At 46.3% G+C, this 24,319-nt stretch overlaps 2 protein-coding genes across 6 annotated transcripts in view; both read right to left on the bottom strand.

Moving 5' to 3' along the window:
* Window positions 1-680: 680 nt before the first annotated feature.
* The window catches only part of GNAL (guanine nucleotide binding protein (G protein), alpha activating activity polypeptide, olfactory type), an 87,712-nt gene continuing 64,073 nt past the window's right edge, over window positions 681-24,319 (bottom strand). For all 5 annotated transcript variants that reach the window (XM_005866901.2, XM_005866903.2, XM_005866902.2 and 2 more), the window contains 7 exons: window positions 9,601-9,655; window positions 8,047-8,120; window positions 7,412-7,470; window positions 6,955-7,075; window positions 4,721-4,851; window positions 1,902-1,969; window positions 681-1,534 (listed from right to left, as the gene is read on the bottom strand). In XM_005866901.2, coding sequence (XP_005866963.1) covers window positions 1,388-1,534; window positions 1,902-1,969; window positions 4,721-4,851; window positions 6,955-7,075; window positions 7,412-7,470; window positions 8,047-8,120; window positions 9,601-9,655 — 655 coding nt within the window. In that variant the 3' untranslated portion in view covers window positions 681-1,387. The remainder of the gene's footprint in view (window positions 1,535-1,901; window positions 1,970-4,720; window positions 4,852-6,954; window positions 7,076-7,411; window positions 7,471-8,046; window positions 8,121-9,600; window positions 9,656-24,319) is intronic.
* On the bottom strand, window positions 16,056-18,667 carry CHMP1B (charged multivesicular body protein 1B). Its single transcript, XM_005866900.2, has one exon. The coding sequence runs from the start codon at window positions 18,530-18,532 to the stop codon at window positions 17,933-17,935; it is 600 nt and encodes a 199-aa protein (XP_005866962.1). The 5' UTR covers window positions 18,533-18,667; the 3' UTR covers window positions 16,056-17,932.

The following is a 24,319-nucleotide window of genomic DNA, read 5'->3' as shown; positions in this document are numbered from 1 at the left end:
CAAAATAATCAAGGAACATACTATCTGGAGAGAAAAAACATCTTGGATCCCTGTGTTCCCTGAAGGGAGCTTGTGATGTTAGTAAGCATTATTTCTAAGATGTGGAAGATTGATGTGTATTATACATTTATATATATGTGTGTGTGTGTGTGTGTGTGTGTGTGTGTGTGTGTGTATATATATATATATATATATATATGTAATTTTTTAAAGTCAAGGAGTATTTTTCAAAGTCCTACCTTGATAAAATGTTCTAAATTCCACAGATACCATTCATTCCCTTCCTTAGAGAAGCGGCAGGTCACGTAGACACTTAGCTGTTCAGCACAATAAAAACACGTTGCTTTTATAGGTGTAGCCATAATCAAGGCACAGAGATCTACCAGGATTTTTCTTTAGAAGTTATACAAAATAATCTTACATGTTGTGGTCTGTACAGTGTAATAAACCAGCAATAAAACAACAAGAATATATGAGAGAAGACTGTTGCCCGAGCAGAGGGAAAGTCTAGAGCAGCGGTTCTCAACCTGTGGGTCGCGACCCCTTTGGGGGTTGAACGACCCTTTCACAGGGGTCGCCTAAGACCATCGGAAAACACATATATAATTACATATTGTTTTTGTGATTAATCACTATACTTTAATTATGTTCAATTTGTAACAATGAAATTGGGGGTCACCACAACATGAGGAACTGTATTAAAGGGTCGCGGCATTAGGAAGGTTGAGAACCACTGGTCTAGAGACTCATTTTCAGATGGGACACACTTCGCAGTAGTGAAGGTGGTAGGTTTTCTGCCTAAAAAGCAAAGGCTCAAAGTAGCTCTAATTCAAATGCCTGAGGCTAGCAGAGGCTCAAAATATGACTGAGAAAAGGTGTTCTTGCCACTCTGTGGCCTGGGGCCTCCTGAGTCTTGGGCTAATGCAGATCAGAAGCGGTGGCCACTTGTCCGCCTGCAGCTTCATAGAGCTAGAATCGGGGAGCCATGGCACCCTGCATCTCACAGTCCTGCTGGATAACTGGGGGGGAAGAGCGCTTCTCCGCCATCTCTCAAGTTTTTAATGAATCAATCAATCAATCAATCACTGACTAGATGAATAGAAGGGGCCCCACCTAGAGACATCTCACTGCAGTGTCACCCAAGTGAGAGCGGATGGTTGGCAGTGACACAAACTGGGGAGGGTGGGGAACGTCATGGTCAATGAAAACAAAAGCTTCAAACCAAACCTGAGGGGAACAGAGGTAGCCAGAGGCTTGGTGGTCACGCCCGGGAGCCGACACAGAGCAGGACAGACACTGGGCTTGGGGCTGGCGGGCAGTCTGGGAATGGGCTGTGGACAGGAGGGCAGGGGGGAGAGGGCGCCAGGAGGCGGCCCACCCCGGCGTCTCACAAGAGTTCGTACTGCTTGAGGTGCATCCTCTGGATGATGTCGCGGCAGTCGTTGAAGACCCTGCGGATGTTCTCCGTGTCCACCGCGCAGGTGAAGTGCGGGTAGCAGTAGTGCTTGCCGTCCCCGGTCGCTGTGCTGATCCTCTGCAAAAAGAGGGGTGTCTGTGCTGCGGGGCCTCCTGGCCACCTGCCCAGGGGCACATGGGACCGCAGCCCCACCCCTCATTCTCAGAGAAGAACCTGGGCAACACTTGGATCAAAGACTCAGGGCTTGGGGTGTTGTCTGACAGGGAACACAGCTGTAGGGAGTGTCCAACTATTGAACACACAGCTGGAAACCAAGGCACCTTGCCTTGCTCGGGCCACGGAAGCTTAGGATTCAGCTGAGGCAGGGCACACATTTAAAAGGCAGCCACTGGCTGGTTGGCTCAGTGGTGGTCAGCATTTGCAAACTGCAGAGAACAATAACACTCTAAGGGGGTAGAAAAACAGAGTTAATAACACTGCTTACCAAAAACAGATCCCTTATAAAGAACTTGGCTCTTGTAACTTTGGGATCTTCTCCCGCATCTGGTGTCGCTGTAGAAATTACAAGTGGAATTTTATTTAAATAACGTGAAACAGAACTACAACTGTATGAAAACTTAAAAGGAATTACAAAGTTGGACCGCGAGCCAGGCTGGCGTGGCCCTGTGGTTGAGCATCGACCCATGAACCAAGAGGTCACTAGTTCGATACCGGTCAGGGTTGTGGGCTAGATCCCCAGTATGGGGTGTGCAGGAGGCAGACAATCAGTGATGTTTCTCTTTCATTGATGTTTCTATCTCTCTGTTCCTCTCCCTTCCTCTCTCTCTAAAAACCAATAAAAACATATTAAAGAAACAAGAACAAAGTTGGACGATATACTACTCATAGCATTAAAAGACACGTATGGCAACCTGGCCAGCGTGCTAAATGGTTAGAGCATTGGCCTGTGCACCAAAGGGTCATGGGCTTGATTCTCAGTCAAGGGCATGTACCTACCTGGGTTGCTGGTTTGTTCCCCGGCCTGGGCCAGGGTGCATGTGGGAGGCAACCAATCGATGTGTGTCTCTCACACTGATTCATTCTCTCTCTCTCTCTCTCTCTCTCTCTCTCTCTCTCTGATGGTAGGGGGATAACTGCCACTCAAATAAAATGACGGCATCTCACTGAACACTGGCCACGCCCGCAGCTGCCTTCACCGTCAGCGGTCTCTGGCGGAGAGAAGACCCCGGTCTCCAGGAGCTGGCACCAGGCCTGTGGCTGCGGCTGCAGGGGTGGATCTGCTCAGCCAGGCCACATTCCCATTCCACCAGCCTTGTTCTTAGAAAGACCCCCTCTTACTGTTCCTACCACAGACTACAGCCTCTGCAGCCCCAATTAAAATCAGTGTGGCGCCCGGCCAGTGTGGCTCAGTGGTTGAGCATCGACCTATGAACCAGGAGGTCACAGGTTGATTCCCGGTCAGGGCACATGTGGGGTTGTGGGGCTCGATCCCCAGTGTGGGGCGTGCAGGCAGCTGACCAATGATTCTCAGTCAAGGGCATATACCTGGGTTTAGTAGTTATACAAATAATCTTACATGTTGTGGTCTGTACAGTGTAATAAACCAGAAATAAAACAAGAATATATGAGAGAAGACTGTTGCCCAAGCAGAGGGAAAGTCTAGAGAATCATTTTCAGACAGGACATGATGTTTCTCTCTCTCCCTATCCCTTCCTCTCAAAAAGATCAATGAAAAAAAAAATCAACATGGCACCCACTCTGATCTAGGCCCTTCTGAGCCTTTTCCCCATTCACATTCTGAGTTCATGGAACCAGTCGTTAGCTCTGAGGCCCTGTGAAGTTTATTTTCCTAAACTCCAGGCTCCAAATCAGCGTGTTATCATCACTGTCTTCCCTTCTCTGTTACAGCCACTGTGGTCTGGGGAGCTCTGCAGGTGCTGAGTCAGCCCTGACCTGGAGGCCTGCCAGGCTTGGCCAGGGAGGTGCCAGGGCAGGCCCGGTGCAGAGGGGAGGGAGCAATGAGCAGGGGAGGAGCACAGTGTGACTAAGGGTGTGGGGGAGGAGCGCAGTATTGCTCAGGGGTGTGGGGAGGTGCAGCTCTATTTCCTGGACAGGTCAGGACTGGCCTCAGTTTGTGGGAGATTAAGTCAATGTTGATAGGGATCTTACGCATGTTTGAGAAGTGTTTCAGAAGTCCAAAGAGTTTTCTGGAAAGTTGAGTGACCAGAATCAGGGAGCCTGGGAGAGGAGCTGCACTGACCAGATCCATAGCTGAGCTGAGGGTCAGGGCCAGGGCCCAAAGGAGGGAAAAGGAAGCGTGTGTCATCCTGGGTGGACAGTGAGGTAAGCTCCACAGTGCTGACTGGATGGGTCAGGGAAGGGGGGCTGGGGACTAGGGAAGTTAAGGCAGAGTCAGTTGTCAGGAGACAGGAAATCAGCAACAGAGAGGGCAGCACCAGGGGTGCTCTGAACACCCCCTAGGGCGGGGGTTAGCCACCTGAGCCCTGGGCAGCACACCCCTGGGCTGGCTGAGGTCCGTGCAAAGAGGCTGATGAGTTTTCCCACCTTCTCAGCTGGAGTTTCTAGGAAAGTCCTTTTCATTCTGCTCGATCCAGAGTGGGATTCAAACGTAAGAAGTGGTGTGATTTTGCTATAAACAAACCTGTCCTCCGAGACTCTGGTAGCCCCGGGTCTGCTCAGAACTGCAGAGCAGCAGCTGGAAACAGCTCTGCCGGGCAGGGCCTCCTGCCTTCGCACTGGAGTCCCGTTCCCAGGAGCACCCTAATGGGAATCACCAACGTCATAGCCAAAGTCACCCCTCAGACAAGAGACGTAAACACGGGGCGGAAAGCCCGGGCTCCGGAGGAAAGGTCCTCACAGGCTCCACCTGAGTGACCTTGAACAAGTGGCTTTACCTCTTTCAGCCTCACTTCCCACAAGAAAACAAACAACGAAAACTCCCACGTAGGGCTACTGGGAGGGTTCAGCGTGCAGGTCAATGTAAAGGGCTGACTGAGGCCCAGGTGAGGCACAACTTACCCCAACAGGTAACAGATTCACCCCCAAACTGTCCTCTCTCCAACTGCACAGTTCAGGTGGAAAGTCCAACTGCAATTTTTACAAATGGAAGCCGACCCGGACGTCTTAGGCCGCTCCTACCTTAGGGAGGGGCAGCCGTCAAGAGGAGTGATTTTAATTAACTGAGTGTCCTAGAGCCATCAGAACCGTTGGAACTATAGTTATTGGGCTACTGAACAATGAAGTCTTTTCCTTAATCGGGGGAAGCTTGTTTTGAAGCCTTACCATCCTCAGGAACAGTGTAATTTGCATACTCTGGGAAATAATCCTCAATTTTTGACTTCCCTGCCAAGACTTTCTCTGCCAGCATATCTTGTTTGTTCAAGAACAAGATGATAGAAATGGTCCGCAACCACCTGAAAAGGAGAAATAAACACACACATTGCACACCCACTCTGTGGGAAAGGACAGCGAGCGCAGGAGGAACTCAGTGACGAGGAGAGCACTGCCGCCTTCCTGGCGGGAATCGGCCTTAGCACTGCCCGACAGGCCGGTATCTCCATCCGCACTCGGCCCCAAGAAAGACATTCTTAAAATGGTAACTAAATATGGCAGCTGACTCAGCAGTTTTAGCGCCTTCTACCTTATCTTCCCTGGGGACATACACGTACTGGTACCAAAGCTAAGGATTACTTATGTAAGAAATACACTTGGATTATTTATGGTGGGTGTACCTTACTAAGAAAGTGTCAGAAAACTAGAAGAAGTTACAGCGTTGTTAATAAGATACAGGACTCCTGAGCTAATGGCACAGAACATCGTTGCGGCTGGCTTGGTTTTTCCTGCCACCTCTGAGCAGGTCTGAGTTCTCCAGACTGGGCAGAATGTTCATCAGATCTAGATTCTAGATCCCGGCGCTGGACAGGTCAGGCTGGGGGTGGGGTGGGGGGGCTCAGGCACCGTGGAGGTGCAGGCGGGAAAGTTCTCTGTCTCATTTCGATAGACGCTGGAAACTGGCTTAACACGAGTTCAGTGTGCACATCAGCAAAGCCTTTAGCAAGTCCATTCCTTCGAAGGAATCAAGCTGATGAGTAGCGCACAGGAATCTTACCAGGAATTAGAAACACAACCCATTCTTCCCCCACATGGAAATAGCCTTAAGGTTTCTTCCGGTTACAAAATACACAGCCCTTGCCCTGGCTGGTGTGGTTCAGCTGGTTGGACGATTGTATTCCTGGTCAGGGCACACACCTAGGTTATGGGTTTGATTCCCAGTTGGAGTGTGTTCGAGAGGCAACTGAGGTGTTTCTCTCTCTCTCTCTCTCTCTCTCTCTCTGTCTCTCTCTCCCCTCTTCCTCTCTCTAAAATAAAAAAATATCCTCGGGTGAGGATTAAAAAAATACATAGTCCTTGTAAAAATGAATTTTTAATTATAGAAAAATAAGTAGATAGGAAAAAATAAAATGTAATTATACCCAGAGACAACTATTATGTTTTGACTTTTCATTTTTTTTCTATCCTCACACATATTTATCATGTTTATAAAAATAAGTTCAAGGTGTTTTTAAATCTGCCTTTTCATTTAACAACGTTGTGGTCATTTTCCCATGTGACTGTGTGTGTCTATATCTATATCTATAATTGTATTTATTTTAATGACTCCAACATTTCTGTGTATACCCAGTATTTCTTGACTCGTTCTTTCCCACTGTCTTAATAGTATAAAAATAAGAACAGCTGTTGAGCACTTTATTAGAGAAATATTGGCCTGATAACCTATTGGCCTTTTGCAAGGACAGCTTATGTTTCTGACCTCCATGGTGCTATTTCTCCCCAAATATTTCAGAAGACACTGATTTTTAACTCCATGTGCAGTGTTTGGTGTGTGTGTGTGCCGTTCGCTCATGTGCAGTAGTAGCACTTTCAGACAAGAACTGTAACTGATCATAGGGGTCACCTAGCTATATGTGGATGCTTAAAACTGGCACTTTCTAAATTCTGAAAACCAAACCAAACCAAACCAATTTTGTACCCTAGATATAATCTTAGGCTCTCAAAACAGAGATTTAAATTTTCTTCACCGCCCTGGCTGGTTACTCAGTGGTTAGAGCGTTGGCCCTTGCACCTAAGGGTTGTGGGTTCGATTCCCAATCAAGGGCACGTACCTGGGTTGCAGGTGTGATCCCCCGCCCCGGCAACCAATTGATCTCTCTCTCTCTCCCTTCCTCCCTCCCTCCTTCCATTCTCTCTAAAAATCAATGGGGAAAAAAATGTCCTTAAGTGAGGAATAATAAATTTTCTTCACAAAGCACTAGCAGAGCTCCATCAAGGAACGGTCCATGTTAAGTATGTCTGTGTGTGAGATGGACTAAAAAAGCTACTTCTTGCAGTTTTTGGATTTACTGTTAAGGAACGAATGGCTATGTCTGGAGAACAATAATAAAAGTGAGCTGAGTGATACTTTTAATTAAAGAAAATTTGCAATCCAGGGGTGAGACTGAACTTATTATTTTTATAACCTGTTGTTCCAGATGCTTTCAAAAAGGTCCAGGGACTCTCTCAGCCTGTTGGTGTTGTTATCTTCCCGAATCACCATGTTGTAGCTACTGCAGGCTGCCACGTAGATGATGGCGGTGACGTCTGAGGGGAGAAGAGAGGAAGTTAGACAGATGTCACTGGGGGTGATGATAAAGCACACATCCAACTGCTACCATTTGCAGGGTGACTGTCATTCCCTGACCGTGAGAAAGACTTGAACCAGCACTGTGTGTGCAACTGGTCCTTCAGCCACGTGCCCGGACAGGAGTCCACCCATATTAGCAAATGGCAAATGGGAGCTGGGGATACTTAAATTCCTTACTTATGAGAATCATATTTAAGGCATTTTATAGATGATCTCATGCAAAGGTACTTAAACATAGTGGCAGGAGTGAGGGGAGAATTCATCCCCTTTTCTTGAGGGTGCATAGAAATCACCGTTAAAGCACTGGATCCATTTTCTTCTCTCGTCCCTCTGGCCACCGACATCAAACATGCTGTGGAAGGAGAAGAGGACGATAATTACTTGGGGTGTGAGGACACACCCTGTACTCTGTGCTCTTCTTCACGCTGCCCGCCTGCAGCACAGCCTGTGCGACCTCGGCCTGTGTGACCTCGGCCTGTGTGACCTCGGCCTGCGCGGCCTCGGCAGGCTGCTCGGGCAGCCTCGGGTCTGCACCAGGGAGCCAGCCTGGGCGTCCACAGCCAGTCGTTTCCGGGTCACAGCGCTGGCCCTGTGGTCATGGGGTGGCTTGGGCTCCTCTTCTCAGGGCGGCCTGTGCAGCGCATCCCTCTGCCCACGTTTCTGGCAGCAGTTTCTCTCCACCTGCCCCACCAATGCCTGGGGTCTTTCTCACCTTCGCAGGCCTCTCCAGTCTTGGATCCCTCCCTTCCCTACACTCACTGCATGCACTTCAGGACCACACAGTCACATTTACTTCTCCGGAAGGATGGCAATCCATTTGGCTCTCTGCTGGGTCTCCCGGCCCCATGCCCAGTAGGCCCCAGACGGCAGCAGGGAGGGCTTCCTGCCCACAGCCCCGCAGCAGGCCTGCTCCCAGCAACACACTTACTGAAAGTTCACTTTGTCCACTTGGAATCGGGTCTCAAAAATCCCTGATGTCAGAACTCTGCATCTGAGAAGGTCCTGGAGCAGGAAGAGAAAAGCAGACCAAGTGAGCCATTGCTCTCCTTCAGAAGGGAAGCCCGGGATGCAAGCATCACGGAGCTTTTCAAATAGCGGTTTCTTCCATTGTAAGAGCAACAGCAGTGCAGTCCTTAAAACTCAGACAGAGGTGCTCCGTCTCCCTCCCCGACCCCCACCCCAAGAAAGTCACAGTTAATGCATCGGTTTGGTCTTAGAGACTTGATAGCTGTGTTTTTATTTTTTTCAGGATTTTTATTTTTAATCACCGATGAGTGTAGCCACTGTTGTGCTCCTGACAACCACACCCCCCTCCCTTAAGGTTGTGGGCGAGATGCTGCCTGCACTCTCCTGATATAACCGATATAACCGAGAACCAGCTGTCTGGGTTTAGAGCCATTTGGGCAAGAAAGCAAAGGAAGTGCAACTGCACTCACAGATCATGGATGCTTTGGACTGGGTGCTAACAGAGTTAAGATTTCCTCTCTTCCCCGCACACTTCTCTGCTAAGATGAAAGATGACTGTGGCCGGGAGGGGATGAGGAAGCCATAATTTTATAAGCTGACATCTCTTGTACACTTGCCAGATGTCAGGGTATTTTTTCTGATCACAAATCCATTGTGGTGTTAATGAGGCAGACACTGCAATCTCTCCGGAAGCTGGGAAGTGGTCCTCCCCTCTCAGCCCGAAGAGAGGAGCCTCATGGGGATGAATGACTCAAGGCTGGGAAGGCTCCGTGGCTCTGCCAGGTAACTGAGTGCTCTCTCAGAGTCAGCCCCAGAGACAGGTGGGCTTGAGGGATGGAGAGGAGCTCAGACCTCCAGGACGTGCAGCGCAGAGAAGAGAGAGCCTCCCTGAGATCCCACGGCAAGGGGGACGGGGGATGGGGGACGCAGACAGGGGAGTGTTGCAGAGGCAGTCTGAACGGAGCCCCCTAACTTCTTTGGAGCTCACTGAGCTCTAGAGGCGTCCAGAGGGCGCTTAAGCTGAACAATTCATGGTTCTCCAAGTCTCTACAGATGCTTGAGGGTCAAAGGTTTGGGGGCCACGGAAGGTCCCTCTCTGCTACTTGCAAAGGGGTAATTTTCCTGGCTAAACCCCTGGAGAGTGTGCTGTGGTTTGTGACTCAGACCAGGGCCAGAAGCAGGATGGGCAGGGTTTATGAAGCGAGGGAGGCAAAGGTTTAGTTTTCTGTGGAGAGCTCCAAGAGGAATGGGAATTGCTTAGTCCTATCCCACAGATAACATTATTTTGATATTGGGAATGGAGAAATTTAGTACATTTCAGAGAGCTAAGTCTACGGGCCATTAACAGGGCATAGCAAACATACCACCTGTACATGCAGGGACAACATAATTTGCAAGAAGTAGTTATTTGAAGAAAATTTTCCTTAATCCATTTAAAGACAATCACTGACTAATACTGACAATTTCTTTGACCTCACGAGGTTCCAACAGGTGGCTCAGCTCTGAGTTCACGTACCTGATCTGTGGGGGTGTAGTCCACCAGGCTGACGCTGTCGATTCTCTCCAGGAAGCTGAAACGAGAGCCAGCAGTGCTCAGAAAGTCCTCAGATTCCCTTCTCCTGGGTCGTGGGTGACACTGGGACAGCCACACCAGCACAGGACAGGGCAGTAGGAGCCGAGGGAAGCTCCCATTTCCCTTCCTGCACATGTGTCTGCCCAAGTAGCGTAACAGTCCTGATTGACGTAGTCATGCTACCAGAACTACCTTCTTCTACCTTCTTCCCTCTGCCTTCCCTCTTCCCTCTTTTCCAGTGTTGTAGGGTGGGGGGGGGGCGGGGAGGGGTGGTGGTGAGGGACCACTCAGAAATTGGAAGGGGCACAGACTTCCTTCCAAGGCTAAGCTAGTAGAGGAAGGCCATGGTGGGATGTAAATACAAAATGAGAAGTGAGAGATGTTCCTTTAGCGTAGTAAGTTCCTGATAAGGTCTGGAACCTTAGGAGTGTGTGTGTGTGTGTGTGTGTGTGCGCGCGCGCAGGTTTAATCTGGGGGGCACACCTGGCAGAAGCTATAAGACTGGTCCCAGAGGTCTGATATGAGACACAACAGGAGGCAGGGAGGAGTAAGCAGCAGGAAAGGAGATCACACTGCACCTGCAGGTGTTAGAAGACAGGTGCGCGCCCTCCGCTGCACCACCCGCTCACCCGGCAGAGGCACCCTGTGCATCTTGTCTAAAACAGCACCCTTGTCCACCTCCATGCCAACCTGGCTTTATTTTTCTACAAAGTGCTTAGCATGACCTGACATGTTTTACATTCATTTGTTTATTGTCTGTTTCTTCCTACAAAACGCAAGCTGCCCAGAACAGGCCTTTGTCTGGCTGGCCCAGGTGTCCCCCGGCACCTCCGAAGACCTGACCCCTGATTACTTGTCTGATGAGTGACGTTTGCTCCCCTCTCCTCCTGGACCTGGAAGAGGTAAGCGAGCAGGTGGCTGAGAGGCCCAGCCCCCAAAGGACACGGATAGTCAAGACCCAGGAGCTGGTGGGGACTGGTAGCTTGTGGTCAGAGGGCACCTGGGGAAAGAGTGGGCAGCAGGGCTTCAGAAGGGCAGGGGAGCGTGAGGAGAGGGAGTGGGCTCAGTGGCCCAGGTTCTCCGGCCGTGGGTGCCCCCGTGGCCAGGGCGAGGCTCCTACACTGAGGAGAGTGTATGTGACGTAGACAGGGACAGGGGCCGGCTCCCCTGCCTGTCCAACACTGGAAGGTTTGGGCACCATCACTGGGTATGTGAAGTGAAGCAAAGATCGGGCCTTCTCCTAAGCCCTTGTACTTGGGGCATTCTGCATAGCACAGAGGTGCTATCTCCCATCTCTGCTCGATCCCCCACCAGCACCCCACCAGCCTGCACTGCAGGTCTTAAGATGCTTTCAGCACAGGCAAGAGGGAGGCCAAGGACACAGCAAGACCACTTAACTGTCGTGGTCACCTTCACTCCTCGCTAAGGATAGTCCCAGTGTCCTGCTGCGGGGATGGCATGTTGGTGCCCCTCCATCCATGCGCCCTTGATTTGGCACAAGGCCCGGCTGCTCTAGGACCAAGACCTACCTCAGAGCTGCAACAAGAGGCAACCAACTCTGCAGCAGGGGAGCCACCAGCAGGCTGTGGCGAGGGGCTAGGGTGGATCTGCTGGTGTTAGAGATATCCGTTCAGAGACAAAGGGCGGTGAGGGCAGTGTCCCAACTGAGGCCATTTCAGCTGGAAGCCAGGGCCAGGCCCACGCCAGGGGAAGCAGCTGTGGGAGGAGGTGCCTGTGACTGCACTGCCTGCTGTGGGAGGAGGTGGCAGTGCCACTGAGCGGCCAGAGGGACCCTGATCTGCCTGTGGCCCTTCCGGGAGGTGCTGCTCCACGCATACCAGGGGTAGGTGAATTGGCCTGGCGTGCGGGGCTGGTGCCTGAGATGGAGCAGTTTGGACAGAGTACAAACAACTGAGGAAATGCCACAGGAGGGGACCGCCTGGGAGCTGGAGAAACAGGAAGGCCCCAGGTTTGAAAACCACAATGCAGTTTGGCTAAGTGCTTGCTGGTCTTGAATTGGGTGAAGTACGCACTGAGTGCCTGACCGTCTAGCAGGAAAGGAGCCAAAAGATTCTGTGATGGAGGAAGAGGTTTCTGCCCCTGCAAAGGGAGCTCTGGACTGTAGCCCAGACCTCCAGGAGGGTCTCGGATGGGGACTGAATTGTTCCCTGCCCCTAACCCCAACCCATGGGCTACAATAACTTGATTCAGAAAGGATCCGTTCTCCTGGCTGGAGATGGATAATCTGACATGTGACACAGAAACCAATAGTTTCTGATGAAAAGGGCTGGAAGGAACTGAAAATTAAACAAAACACGAAGCCTTTGGTTATAGAGTTTAGGAAGCAACCAATTTCTATCAGGATGCAGAGAGGGTGGAGGGAGGTGGGTGACTCGATTAACATGTTAATAAGTAGTATAAGTAGAAACAATGGAATATGGCTAAAAAAAATACATGAAAAGGTTCTGATGGATGGGGGAGTACCTTCCTGAATGCTGCTAAAAATACATGGTTCTGAGATGTCGATGACAAAGGCAAAGATGTCAAGTTCTTTTCCCATCCTCAGACTCCAGGATGGGTATTCGAGTTTTTTCCAGCTCTGATGCTTAACCATCTAAGGGAGCTCTGAGAAGCATCAATGAACATTTCCAAGAGCATCTCCTGAATTGTTACTGGTGCTGACTGGTGTTCTGAGTGCCTAGGTTTCAAGTTTGTGCAATAAAATAAAAAGTGAAAATTCCCCCGGCATGTGAATGCATTCCCCAGTTCTTTGAGACACTCTCTGAGGAATAAAGGAATAAAATAAGAATCTATAAATTTCTGCCACATTTTGCCTAGGTCTTTGGTTCAACCCACATATTTCTCAGCATGTTGTAGAAGTACTTCGTATCAGGGCTCTTAAGATAATACAGGGCGTTCACAAAAATGTATACACACACTCTGAATAATTATAAAGGCAGTGTTTATTAAAATACATTTCATTTTCAAAATTGAGCTATCAGCTGTTAAAGTGTGTATGCACTTCTGTGGGGCACCCTGTAAATAGAGATGAGTTTTAAGGGTCTTACTAATCATACACAGAATTTCACATGACTACATTTTAAAGCTTACATTGTCTTCTTAAATATGCCACCAGATTAAAGAATCCCCCTTATAGACCATCCATTCACACTAGATACATAGTTGTAAGGCAATACTGAATTACAACTGTAAAACATCACCCTCATATGGGCACTATAAAAAAGTAGTTAGCCCCAGCTGGTTTGGCTCAGTGGATAGAGCGTCGGTCTGCAGACTGAAGGGCCCCAGGTTCGGTTCCCAAGGGCACATGCCGGGGTTGCGGGCTCAATCCCCCCCAGTAGGGGGCATGCAGGAGGCAGTCGGTCAACGATTCTCTCTCATCATTGATGTTTCTCTCTATCCCTCTCCCTTCCTCTCTGAAATCAATAAAAATATATTTTAAAAAAGTAGTTAAAAAGCATTTTATTTAGATTTTCTTCCATTTTCTGCTACAGCTGAGGATATTTATGTTTGCAGAAGCGTTTTTATTCTCATCATTTAGATCTTCTTTCTGTTTGATATTGGTTCAAAATAGCAATTTATTGTTTATTTCTCATCTATTTCTGCTCCTCTTCTAAAATAACTTAAAAGTCACAGAGTTCTTATGCCCATGTAATTGATCATGAAAAGGGATAAGGAAGGGATCATGAAGAGATGATTTATTTAAAAATCATTTACTTTTAACATATACATTTATTTAAATATATTTAATATTATCTCTGTGAAAAATTTACCAAGTTGGAACTCTGTCAAGGTAAGTAAAAACCTTTTCTCAGTGTTCTTGAAATTGATTTCAAGATACTTATTTTCATGATATAAAAATACTATGGAGTGACAAAGAGCAGCAGGGTTAAGATCCACGCTGCTTACATAACCACGCAGAAACCCTCTTTTGTTTAATCCGACCTTTTCTCCTTTTTCCCACCCCTTTTGATTAAAATTGGCCTCATCCAAAACTCTGACTTAGCCACCTTCCTCTCCCTTGAACAAGCCCCCCGCCTCCCCCTTAATCATTGAGCCCTCAGAACAAGGCTCTGGTTGGCATCAAACAAAATGGAACATCCCACTGACTAAACCCTGGGGAAACCAGCCAGAATGATGCCATGGCTGACATCAGGACCACTCCAGGTCCAGCAATCATGACCAAGAGAAACACTGTCTGTCCTGTTCCATATGGTTGTAGAGAAACAATCCAGCCGTAGAAACATGAACCTAGGTAAACCAGGCAGGCATTTTATTAATGCCAGTCAGTTGATTAAAACAATGAAAGGGGCTTGCCCATCAGTTTGTTCAATGCCAAATGGCTAGTGGCTTTTTGTCAAAAGTACTCAAAGTCTTGAGTTTTGGATTTTGGCTACAGAAATGCCTCCAAGAGGGTGTTGTGCATATTGCACAGGAAGAATCTAGAACAGAAAGTCCCTCGCTTCTGCTTCACAACGTGAGATTGTCTGGCTGCCTGAGACTATGCTCAGGTAATAAGGTTTAGACTGGTACTTATTTTAGGTGTCTCTTTTCCAAATCAAAGACAGCTGGGTAGGTACACAGTGTCCAACAGTCACAGCATGTCACTATCTAAAAGGTACACATATACATTAACATTCCTTCAAGAAGAAATAGCTTTAGTAAGCTAGTTCTCCAATAGTGCACATGTAATTGAACTGAAATAATCTAAATTGTTCATAAATAAAAGTATATTCTAAATCCATGTTAGAAACTGTACATTGAAGGCAGAAAAGTAAAAAGGAGAAATGCCTGGCTGCCGGCCGCCATCTTGGCTGACAGTTAATTTGCATATACTCACTGATTAGCCAATGGGAAGGGTAGCGGTCGTACGCTAATTACCATGTTTCTCTTTTATTAGTGTAGATATTTAATATTATCTCTGTGAAAAATTTACCAAGTTGGAACTCTGTCAAGGTAAGTAAAAACCTTTTCTCAGTGTTACTGAAATTGATTTCAAGATACTTATTTTCATGATATAAAAATACTATGGAGTCACAAAGAGCAGCAGGGTTAAGATCCATGCTGCTTATATAACCACGCAGAAACCCTCTTTTGTTTAATCTGACCTTTTCTCCTTTTTTCCACCCCTTTTGATTAAACCTGGCCTCATCCAAAACTCTGACTTAGCCACCTTCCTCTCCCTTGAACAAGCCCCCCGCCTCCCCCTTAATCATTGAGCCCTCAGAACAAGGCTCTGGTTGGCATCAAACAAAATGGAACATCCCACTGACTAAACCCTGGGGAAACCAGCCAGAATGATGCCATGGCTGACATCAGGGCCAGATGCAATGACCAATTACCCACTACCCTAGCAGGAGCCAACTGAGCTTCGGACCACACCAGGCCCAGCAATCATGACCAAGAGAAACACTGTCTGTCCTGTTCCATATGGTTGTAGAGAAACAATCCAGCCGTAGAAACATGAACCTAGGTAAACCAGGCAGGCATTTTATTAATGCCAGTCAGTTGATTAAAACAATGAAACCTAGGTAAACCAGGCAGGCATTTTATTAATGCCAGTTGATTAAAACAATGACAGGGGCTTGCCCATCAGTTTGTTCAATGCCAAATGGCTAGTGGCTTTTTGTCAAAAGTACTCAAAGTCTTGAGTTTTGGATTTTGGCTACAGAAATGCCTCCAAGAGGGTGTTGTGCATATTGCACAGGAAGAATCTAGAACAGAAAGTCCCTCGCTTCTGCTTCACAACGTGAGATTGTCTGGCTGCCTGAGACTATGCTCAGGTAATAAGGTTTAGACTGGTACTTATTTTAGGTGTCTCTTTTCCAAATCAAAGACAGCTGGGTAGGTACACAGTGTCCAACAGTCACAGCATGTCACTATCTAAAAGGTACACATATACATTAACATTCCTTCAAGAAGAAATAGCTTTAGTAAGCTAGTTCTCCAATAGTGCACATGTAATTGAACTGAAATAATCTAAATTGTTCATAAATAAAAGTATATTCTAAATCCATGTTAGAAACTGTACATTGAAGGCAGAAAAGTAAAAAGGAGAAATAAAGAGTAAAAACTATTAGTAGTTGCATGGGAGATTAACTATTTCCTTGGTATGTTTGAGTTGGATCCTTTTGAAAATTGTATCTGTTGCCTGGAAAAGTTTCAATGTGAGGGAGAATCTTGTTGCCTTTAATAAACTATCACAATAAAGAAGTAATAGCTAGAAATAGGCTTCTAGAAACGTGCATGAAAATTCCATGCTACCTGAACAGACATTCACGTAGTGAGTTTGGAAAAATACCAGACTTTCTGAACCAAACCTACCTCTGAATTATTGTTCTTAAATACTCTTAAACAGAATGCACACTTACATGTAGTAACATGCAGTTTAAGATGATTTATTTGACAAACTTCTGTGGTTTACACTTCAATATTTCATCAACTGCAAAAATAAGGAAATTCATGGGTCTAATGTGCTTTCGAAATAATACTTATGGTTCCTAAAAATTTACATCCATATAGTTTAAAATGAACATATTTTAAGAAAGTTCAAGCTTATTCAAGCATTGTTTAATCTCACAAAATAGATGAATATTGTTGGGAATATTTCTATTACAAAAGGGTCATCAATTTACCAAAGGACTCAACACTAAGCTATTTTCAAAGTTTTAATTATTTGTTCCAGTCTAAAGAGGGGTTACAACTCATGCTGAACTCACACAGTCGCCTCTGTGCAACCAGGTGGATGAGAGGAGACATCGAAAGGAGGGAGTTCTACAAAGATGTGGCACAGACAATGGACAGGTGTCCTTTAGAGAAGACTTCACAACAACCACCAGTCAGATATAAAGACACTTAAATTTAAGGGGCGCTTCTCCTCTACATATATGTGCTGTTTTCTCCCCTTAACCACACTCGGTCACACTGGAAAATATGTCATTAACAGTGAATCCTTCAAAGGGTCTGGGAGAGTCCCTATAGTTACCTTTTGAAACACTGGTTTTCTCTGTTGGAGAAATCTTCCAGTGAAGGAAAGGAGGGATTTAAAATATCTGTAAGTATTCAAGTTAGATTAACAGACTTGTCAAGGCAAAAGCAAACTGGTGTTCTTCATGCTTTGAGGCTAAGAAGGTTTTGGCTACAGGATTTCCTTTTCAGCTAGAAAATACACCCTGCTCTTCCAGAAGGATGGAAGGCAGCACAGGTGAGTCCTAACCTCAGAGGGTCAAGCACGCTGTCCCATCCTGCATCTCCCCCCCCCACCCCCCACACACACTTCATTCTGGCTGCGTGGCTAAGTAAAACATTCCAACTTACATTTCCAAAGTTTTTAAGGTATTGTCTTAAGAACAACATAATAGATGCAAATAATTAGAACTTAAAATGCTGTTCTAATTTTAACTCTATTTTTGGTTGTTAAAATCAAAACAAAACCCACAAACACACAGTCTCAGGGTTTTCTCAAACCAATCAGCAGTTCTTTGGCAATGTTAGGGTAAGTAATGTGGCTGCCATGCTAATTAACATTTTATAAGAAATGTAATTAAAGTGTTGAGATAGGAAAATAACTAGAAATGTTAGAGAAGCTCATCTGAAAGAAACTGTCATATGTTAAACCTTGTAAATCTTCAAAAAAATTTACAGAATGTAAACAGTAAAAGCGTATTATGCGAGGATGTCCTAAGGTAATTTTAACATAAGTTATGAAACAGATTAATAGTCAACTGTAGTCTTATTTTGATGGCAAAAAAACACACACAAAGGATACACAGAAATGGCACTGTCCATTAAATAAGTCGAATGAGGTGTTGATAACCCTGCAAAGTAATCACTCTCCTCTTTTCATGTACCGCATGTCAATTTTATATATTATCGACAATGACACTACATTCAAAATAAACTTCGATTTTGATAGTTCAGGCAGAAAACGGAATACACAGGAACTAGAGATTTGATCAGGTTTTTGAGGAAGACTCATCTACGCCAAGTTAACGAGTCCTGTTAAAAGGCAGCTATAAAAATACACATTATCACAAGATAGACAGAACTTTAAAATCCAGTTAAGGGTGGAGAGAGCCTGGAATTTCTTAATATACCCGAGCGCGCTGTAAACCCGAAGGCGGAAGCATCGAAGAGCGTTCAGCATTCAAAGGCTGTAGTGTGCAACCTCTCTCTCCAGCAGACGGAGTGCGTTTCAGACGGAGTGCATTTCAGACGGGGCCGCCGATGGGAGACCCCAGGGGGAGCTCCGGGGTTACACCTGGTCTCGCAGGCGGGCCAGCCGCTGGGACAGCTCGTCCTGCTCCGCCGAGGCCACGCTCGTGCCCACCGAGTCGGTCTGGCCCTGCGGCAGCTCCATGTTGAGGTCCAGGCCGGCCTCGTCCGCCATCTCCTGGAGCAGCATGTCCACTTGGCCCTGGGGCGTGGTCAGCGTGGTCGTGCTGCTCATCGTGTCTTCCATCTGCTGCGTCTGGACGTCCAGCGTCTCAAACTGGTGCTCGAACTTGTCCATCAGGGCGGAGATCTTCTCCAGGTTCATGGTTTTCAACGTCGCGTCCATCGACTTCACCACCCCGGCCATGGACTTGGTCACCTTGCCCATCGTCACCGCCGTCTGGACCCTGGCGGCCACCGCGTCCACCCGCGCACTCATCCTCAGGAAGTTCACCCCCTGGTTCTTCTGGCGGATGGCGTTCTCCGCGTGGATCTTCGCGACTTCCATGTTGCCCTTCTGAATGGCCTTTTTAATTTTGGCCTTTTCGGCCTTTTCCTCTTTGTCGCATTTCTTGGCGCTGCGGCTCAGCTCCTTGGCCGCGAACTTCAGGTTGAACAGGTGCTTCTCCATGTTGGACATGGTCGGGCGGCTCCTCGGGGTGGACGGCCAGGCGGGCGGGCGCTGAAGGGAGGCGGCGAGGAGGTCCGCTCGGGGTTGCCGCTCCTTTGTTTTGGTCCTACTTCCTGTTTTTGCTACGCGGCGCAGGCGATGACGTCAGAGCTCGGCGTCCGGAGGTGGGGCCCGCGGGGCGGAGGCACTGGGGGCGGGGCCTGTGGGAGGGACCTTAAGGCGGGATGCCCCCTAGCGGCGAGCTCAGATCTGACTCAGGGGACGGCCCGGCTGACTAGGGCACTTGCTTTCTGCGCTGAGTTCTGCCCCGTTTTATTGTTTTTGTTTTTTTTTAAAATAATATATTTTATTGATTCTTTACAGAGAGGAAGGGAGAGGGATAGAGAGTTAGAAACATCGATCAGCTGCCTCCTGCACACTCTCCACTGGGGATGTGCCCGAAACCAAGGTACATGCCCTTGACCGGAATCGAACCTGGGACCCTTCAGTCCGCAGGCCCACGCTCTATCCACTGAGCCAAACCGATTAGGGCATGCCCCGTTTTTTAAGTATATAAATAAGCAGATTCCTGAAAAGCCATGTTCACACACCCACTTTCGTAGGCATATGTCTGCTGAAATGTGCAGGATGTGTCTAGAGCTGCTGGTAAAAAGTGTCCCAACTCTAAACATGTCAGGCCTCCAGGTGTCTGGGCAGAGGGCTAAAAACCAGCCGTCAGCTAGGTCTGCAGACCAAAGCTTTCTCTCTTTGCACGGGTAACTTCCACTTTCGGAGGGGAACCTGAAACCATGGATTGCTAATACATGAAACTATAAAACAAGAGATGTGTTATTGTCCCGCCTCGCAATCTCTGATTACGGTTTGGGCTGCAGTCCTGTGATATCGTTTTTATTTCACCAGTGGCTGAAAATACCTTCAAAATCACGGACCACCACATTTTTACCATAGCTGGAAGTTCGGTTTATTGGTGAGTTGCCAGCAGCTATCATCCAAATATCTTTCTGTGATTTCATAATAAAACACACACACCATCATTTGCCAACACTATTCTATCTATTTGATGTTTCATAAATATCCAAGGAACTTCACTCATATTTAAGTTTGACAGGCTAAATTGTCGTTTTAAATTATGCAGGCAGAGAACAGTGAAGTATTGGGACCCACACCCACGGGCATACATCAAAAACTGTCACTATGTATTATACCCTTAAAAATGCAGGCTTTAAATGGCAGCAATGTGCTGTAGCTTTTTTCTTTTAGAAAGATTGCTCGGCTACAGCAATAACAAAATATAAGAAGGTCCAACCTGCCGAATGAGATAGGTTGAAGATGATTACTGAGAGCTCATTCTGTTTAGAGATCATTTTGATCCAGAGTCTCCCCATCCCCGTGTGCCTCCTGTGATAACTTGCCAAGTGTCTTGCACCACAAATTAAAGATGTGCTGGTGTTACGTGCATTTTCCTAAAACGGCTCTGATTAGATCACTCTCTTGCTCCAAACCTGGGCAGAAAGGCTGAACTCCTCTATGTGGTATATTGGGTCTCCATCCTCTCATTTCTTTCCCTCCTCTATGCTCCAGTTAAACCAGAATGAAGCTTGGAAATTGAGTATCATTTGATCAGGGTGGAGAATGAGAATCGAAGCTCCACCCTCTGCTGCCTGGGCTTCCATCCCATTCATCTCTGCCTATTGCCCCTCCTCAAAAGCCACCTTCTCCACGAAGCCTCCCAGGGCCCCCGCCTCTGTGGTGCCATTGTACCCGGCAGCTCTGCCAGAGCATACAGGGCAGACTGCAGAGACAGGGTACCTACTGTATCATGAACCTTCTCCCCAGTGGGCAGCAAGTTTTCTGCACACAGCAGGCACTGCATCCAATAAGGTTTTGCTGAACTGAATTGTGATTGGCAGGGATAGGGCATTACCCTCATTAGCAGCTTAGCCAAGATTACTTTTTTCACCAAAGTAGACTCTTTCCTCACATGTGACATTTCTAGAAACAGAATAATAATAATAATAATAATAATAATAATACAATAAAGAGAAGAAATCTGTTTGAAGTGGGGCTAGAGGGCTTATGCCTCCTTCTCTGCTCAACCCCATCTTACCCTCTCTTTCTTTTGGGTCCCTGGCTTGCAGTTAGCAAACCAGTTCCTTAACCATGTTCCATGTTCTACAGTTTGCTTAATGACAAATTCTCATTAGGTGAGAGCATTTACAATATAATCATGAGAGACTGTGATAGATTATGAGCATAATGACAACTAACATTTATTAAGTACTGATGAGCCAGGCATTATTCTGAACACTTTACATGAATTAACTCATCTCATCCTCACAAACCTTAGGAGATAGACACTATCAACACCTCCAATTTACAGGTTAGGAAACCGAAGCACAGAGAGCTAAGCAACTGGCCTGGGACCACCCACCTGCTGAGTGTTAGAAATAGGGTTTCATAGATACACTGGGGTCCAATAATAAAAAACAATGGGGAATCCAATAAGTTAACAAAAACAAAAGACCGGTCATCTTTGAATTAAAATAAGTCGATTTACCAGTTTTCTTCTGAGAAGACTGAGAAGTTGCATTGACTGCAAGGTTAATATGACCTAAGTAAGGTTGCTAAAAGAAGTTAACATCCCCTGAAACTACGTTCATTGAATAATGGAATAACCGCAGGTCTCCCCTCCAGCCTGGTCACAGTCTAGAGCAGGGTGGGGAAGCTTTTTTCTGCCAAGGGCTATTTGGATAGTCATAACATCATTCGTGGGCCATACAAAATCATCAACTTAAAATTAGCTACTATATTTGGTCAAGCATTTAACTAACTCACCCCTAATGCCTTGGCAGGGCCAGACCAAATGATTGTTGGGGCTTTATGTAATGGCCCTTGGGCTGGACATTCCCACCCCTGGATTAGTGTGAGGATCAATTTGTTAACTCATATCATGTGCATAGAATAGCACCCCCACATGGTAAGTTTCAATAATGATGAGCTATTTTGCAGCTACCATTTGAAGCTTAGAAATACAGGACACATCTCTTAAGGTATTCGCAAGCTGTTCACTTTGTTAATAGCAGTAGTGGTTCTCGATGAATTCCCTGGGTTCCTTGTAAGTGTTTCAAAGGATTCAGCGAACACAGGAAAGAACTGTAAAAAAAGCCCCTCACACACACCAATGTCTTAAATGCCATGTTGCAATTTGTGGGGAACCACCAATGGGTTAATTTGTGCTGCTGTTTCTGACTTTCCCTTAGACTTCTTATCACATCTCTACATATGTATATTTTCCTCCCCTCTACATTTTATTATGAAAAAGTTCAAACACACAACACACTTGAAATCATTTTATAGTGAACGCTTGAATACCCACCATCTAGATTCTGCCATTACCATTTTACTATACTTAAAAAACCCCACATATCTATCCATGTATCTATCTTATTTTTGATGCATTTCAAGGAAATTGTAGACACTGGTATACTTCCTTCTACATATTTCAGCTTGCAGATCTTTATCTAGACATCAATATTTCTTTATGGTTTTTTTAAAATGTAAAATTTAGATCCAAATACACACAAATCTTAAGTGTACATTTGCTGAGTTTTGACACCTGCGTGTATCTGTGTAACCCAAACTGTCAAGATACTATGCACATATTTCATCTTCTTGCAGATGTGCTGTCTGGAAGGAAGGTTGTAGCAGAGCACTGGCCACTGTTTAGATGGCGCAGCATCTGGCCCCAGTATAATCGGGAAGGGAGGTCCCCGAAGGCACAGAGGATGCAGCACGCTGCTTCACCAAAGGCCATCCCAAGCTCTCACCACACAGTACCTGTCACATCATCAAAGGTGAAAATGTGACACATTTCCACACTAGACAGTATTGTGTCTTTAAAAATGTAAGCATCTTTCAGACTTCACATTTATGTTAGCTACTGTAAGAAGTTGTTAGAGGCTATTAATTCAGCTTGGAAGAAAATTTCTTACAGTTCTCCTTTTCACATTTCTGTATAATTTAACTTAAAATGTTTCCTGTGATTATAGGGCAAACAAAGAAAACAAACAAACAAACAAACAAACCAGTTTTTGCTACCATTTGCTACTACTCATCTACATAAACCAGAATATTTCCATACACCCAACCCCAGCAGGAAAAAACTGGATGTTGAGCCTACTGCAAAACTCAACTGTCATCTATGAATATTGAAATTCAATGTTATTTTATTCAAAATGGCTACACAGAACTTATAATAAGTACATGTGATTGATGTGAACATCTATCACATTTAATTCTAAAAAAATACTATTTTGGTATGATATATTTATTCTAAGAAAATATCACTTTGACTTGGTATTTGATGTAGACTGCATTTAGTCCTGTGGCTACAAACTTTGGAAACTGGCCCTAGTTTTTAAACTGGGCCCTATGGAGCTTGGTGTGTCTTGGGGCCAACTGAGGGGCCACAAAGGAGTCCGGGAGGGGCTGAGGGCCACTAGTTGGGCTCCTCATCACCACTGACCCCTCCTCACTATTGTTACCCAACACAGAATACTGTTTGACAAAGGGTCTCACTTCTAAGAAATAAGTGGAAAAATATAGCTCTAAGGTAGAAAAATATTATTATTATTATTATTATTATTATTATTATTATTATTATTATTATTTTACCATGTATAGTTCAAGGGCCTGATTTTCACAGCCTTCAAAATGAACCTAACAATACCTAGTGAATGGGCAACAGCATCAGAAACTAGTGCGAGGGGCAAGGACTTAGAGCCCCAGCTAGTCCCAGGGTCCTGTCTTCTGTAGTAAGTCTGAGGATTTAATGAGGTGTCCCATAGGAAACCACTGGGATTTTCCACTCAAGGGAGTAGTTTTTCTGAAAGATTTAAATAATCCACATACACAGTGTGAGATAATACAAAATACATATATCTATCTGCCCCTGTCTCCTGGCACAGAGCTCCTGAAACCCTTGTAACCTCCAAAGTTATAAGAGCACTAGAAGCACCTTTTTTCTACTGTTTGGTCTTTGACTGCAGTTCCTGACACAGAGCTCCTAAGTCCTTTGGAATGTCCTGAATAATAGAGGTCTTGTTGTTCTGGTCAGGTGACTCTGGGTGGGCTCCTGGAGCCATCCAGGGCTGGTCACCAAAAGGACCAAGCCATGATTCCAGGCCCACCCCCAGTCTCCAGGTAGGAGACAGGGGGCTGGAAATGGACGTAGTGAGGGATCATGTTTACATGACAAAGTGCCCATAAAAATTCCAACAGTACAGGGTTTGGAGAGCTTCCAGGTTGGTGAACGCACACATGCACCTGAGGGCTAATACACCCCAGCTCCTGGGCTCCAGACCCCCCATCCCCAGGCCTCCCCTATGTATCTCTTCTTCTGGCTGTTCATCTGTATCCTTTAATAAACTGGCAGACATAAGCAAGTGTTTTCCTGAGTTCTGTGAGCTGCTCTAGCAATTAATCAAACCCAAAGGGGAGGAGATCATGGGAACCTCTGATCTGTAGCCAAGTTGAACAGAAGCTGTGGGTAACCTGGGGACCTACTATGTGCAAGTGGCCTCTGAAGTGGGGCAACCAGATGGGACTGAGCCCTTAACCTCTGGGTCTGACCTTGTCTCTAGTAGATAGTGTCAGAATTGAGTTAAATTGCAGGACAACCAACTGGTGTCACAGAGAATTGCATGGTGGGGAAAAAATGCCCCCTCACACCTGGAGTTAGAGTGCTATGAGCATGGTAGTCCTGGGAGAGTAAAGGAGAGACACACAGGAGGACAA

Source organism: Myotis brandtii, unplaced genomic scaffold, assembly GCF_000412655.1.
Source record: "Myotis brandtii unplaced genomic scaffold, ASM41265v1 scaffold240, whole genome shotgun sequence".
Classification (NCBI taxonomy): domain Eukaryota; kingdom Metazoa; phylum Chordata; class Mammalia; order Chiroptera; family Vespertilionidae; genus Myotis; species Myotis brandtii.
Note: the sequence above shows the minus strand (reverse complement) of the source record. Positions and strands in the feature narration are given on the sequence as shown.

What these genes read in the sequence shown, in the direction of transcription:
- CHMP1B (XM_005866900.2), bottom strand. Translation starts at nt 18,532, where the DNA reads ATGTCCAACATGGAGAAGCACCTGTTCAACCTGAAGTTCGCGGCCAAG.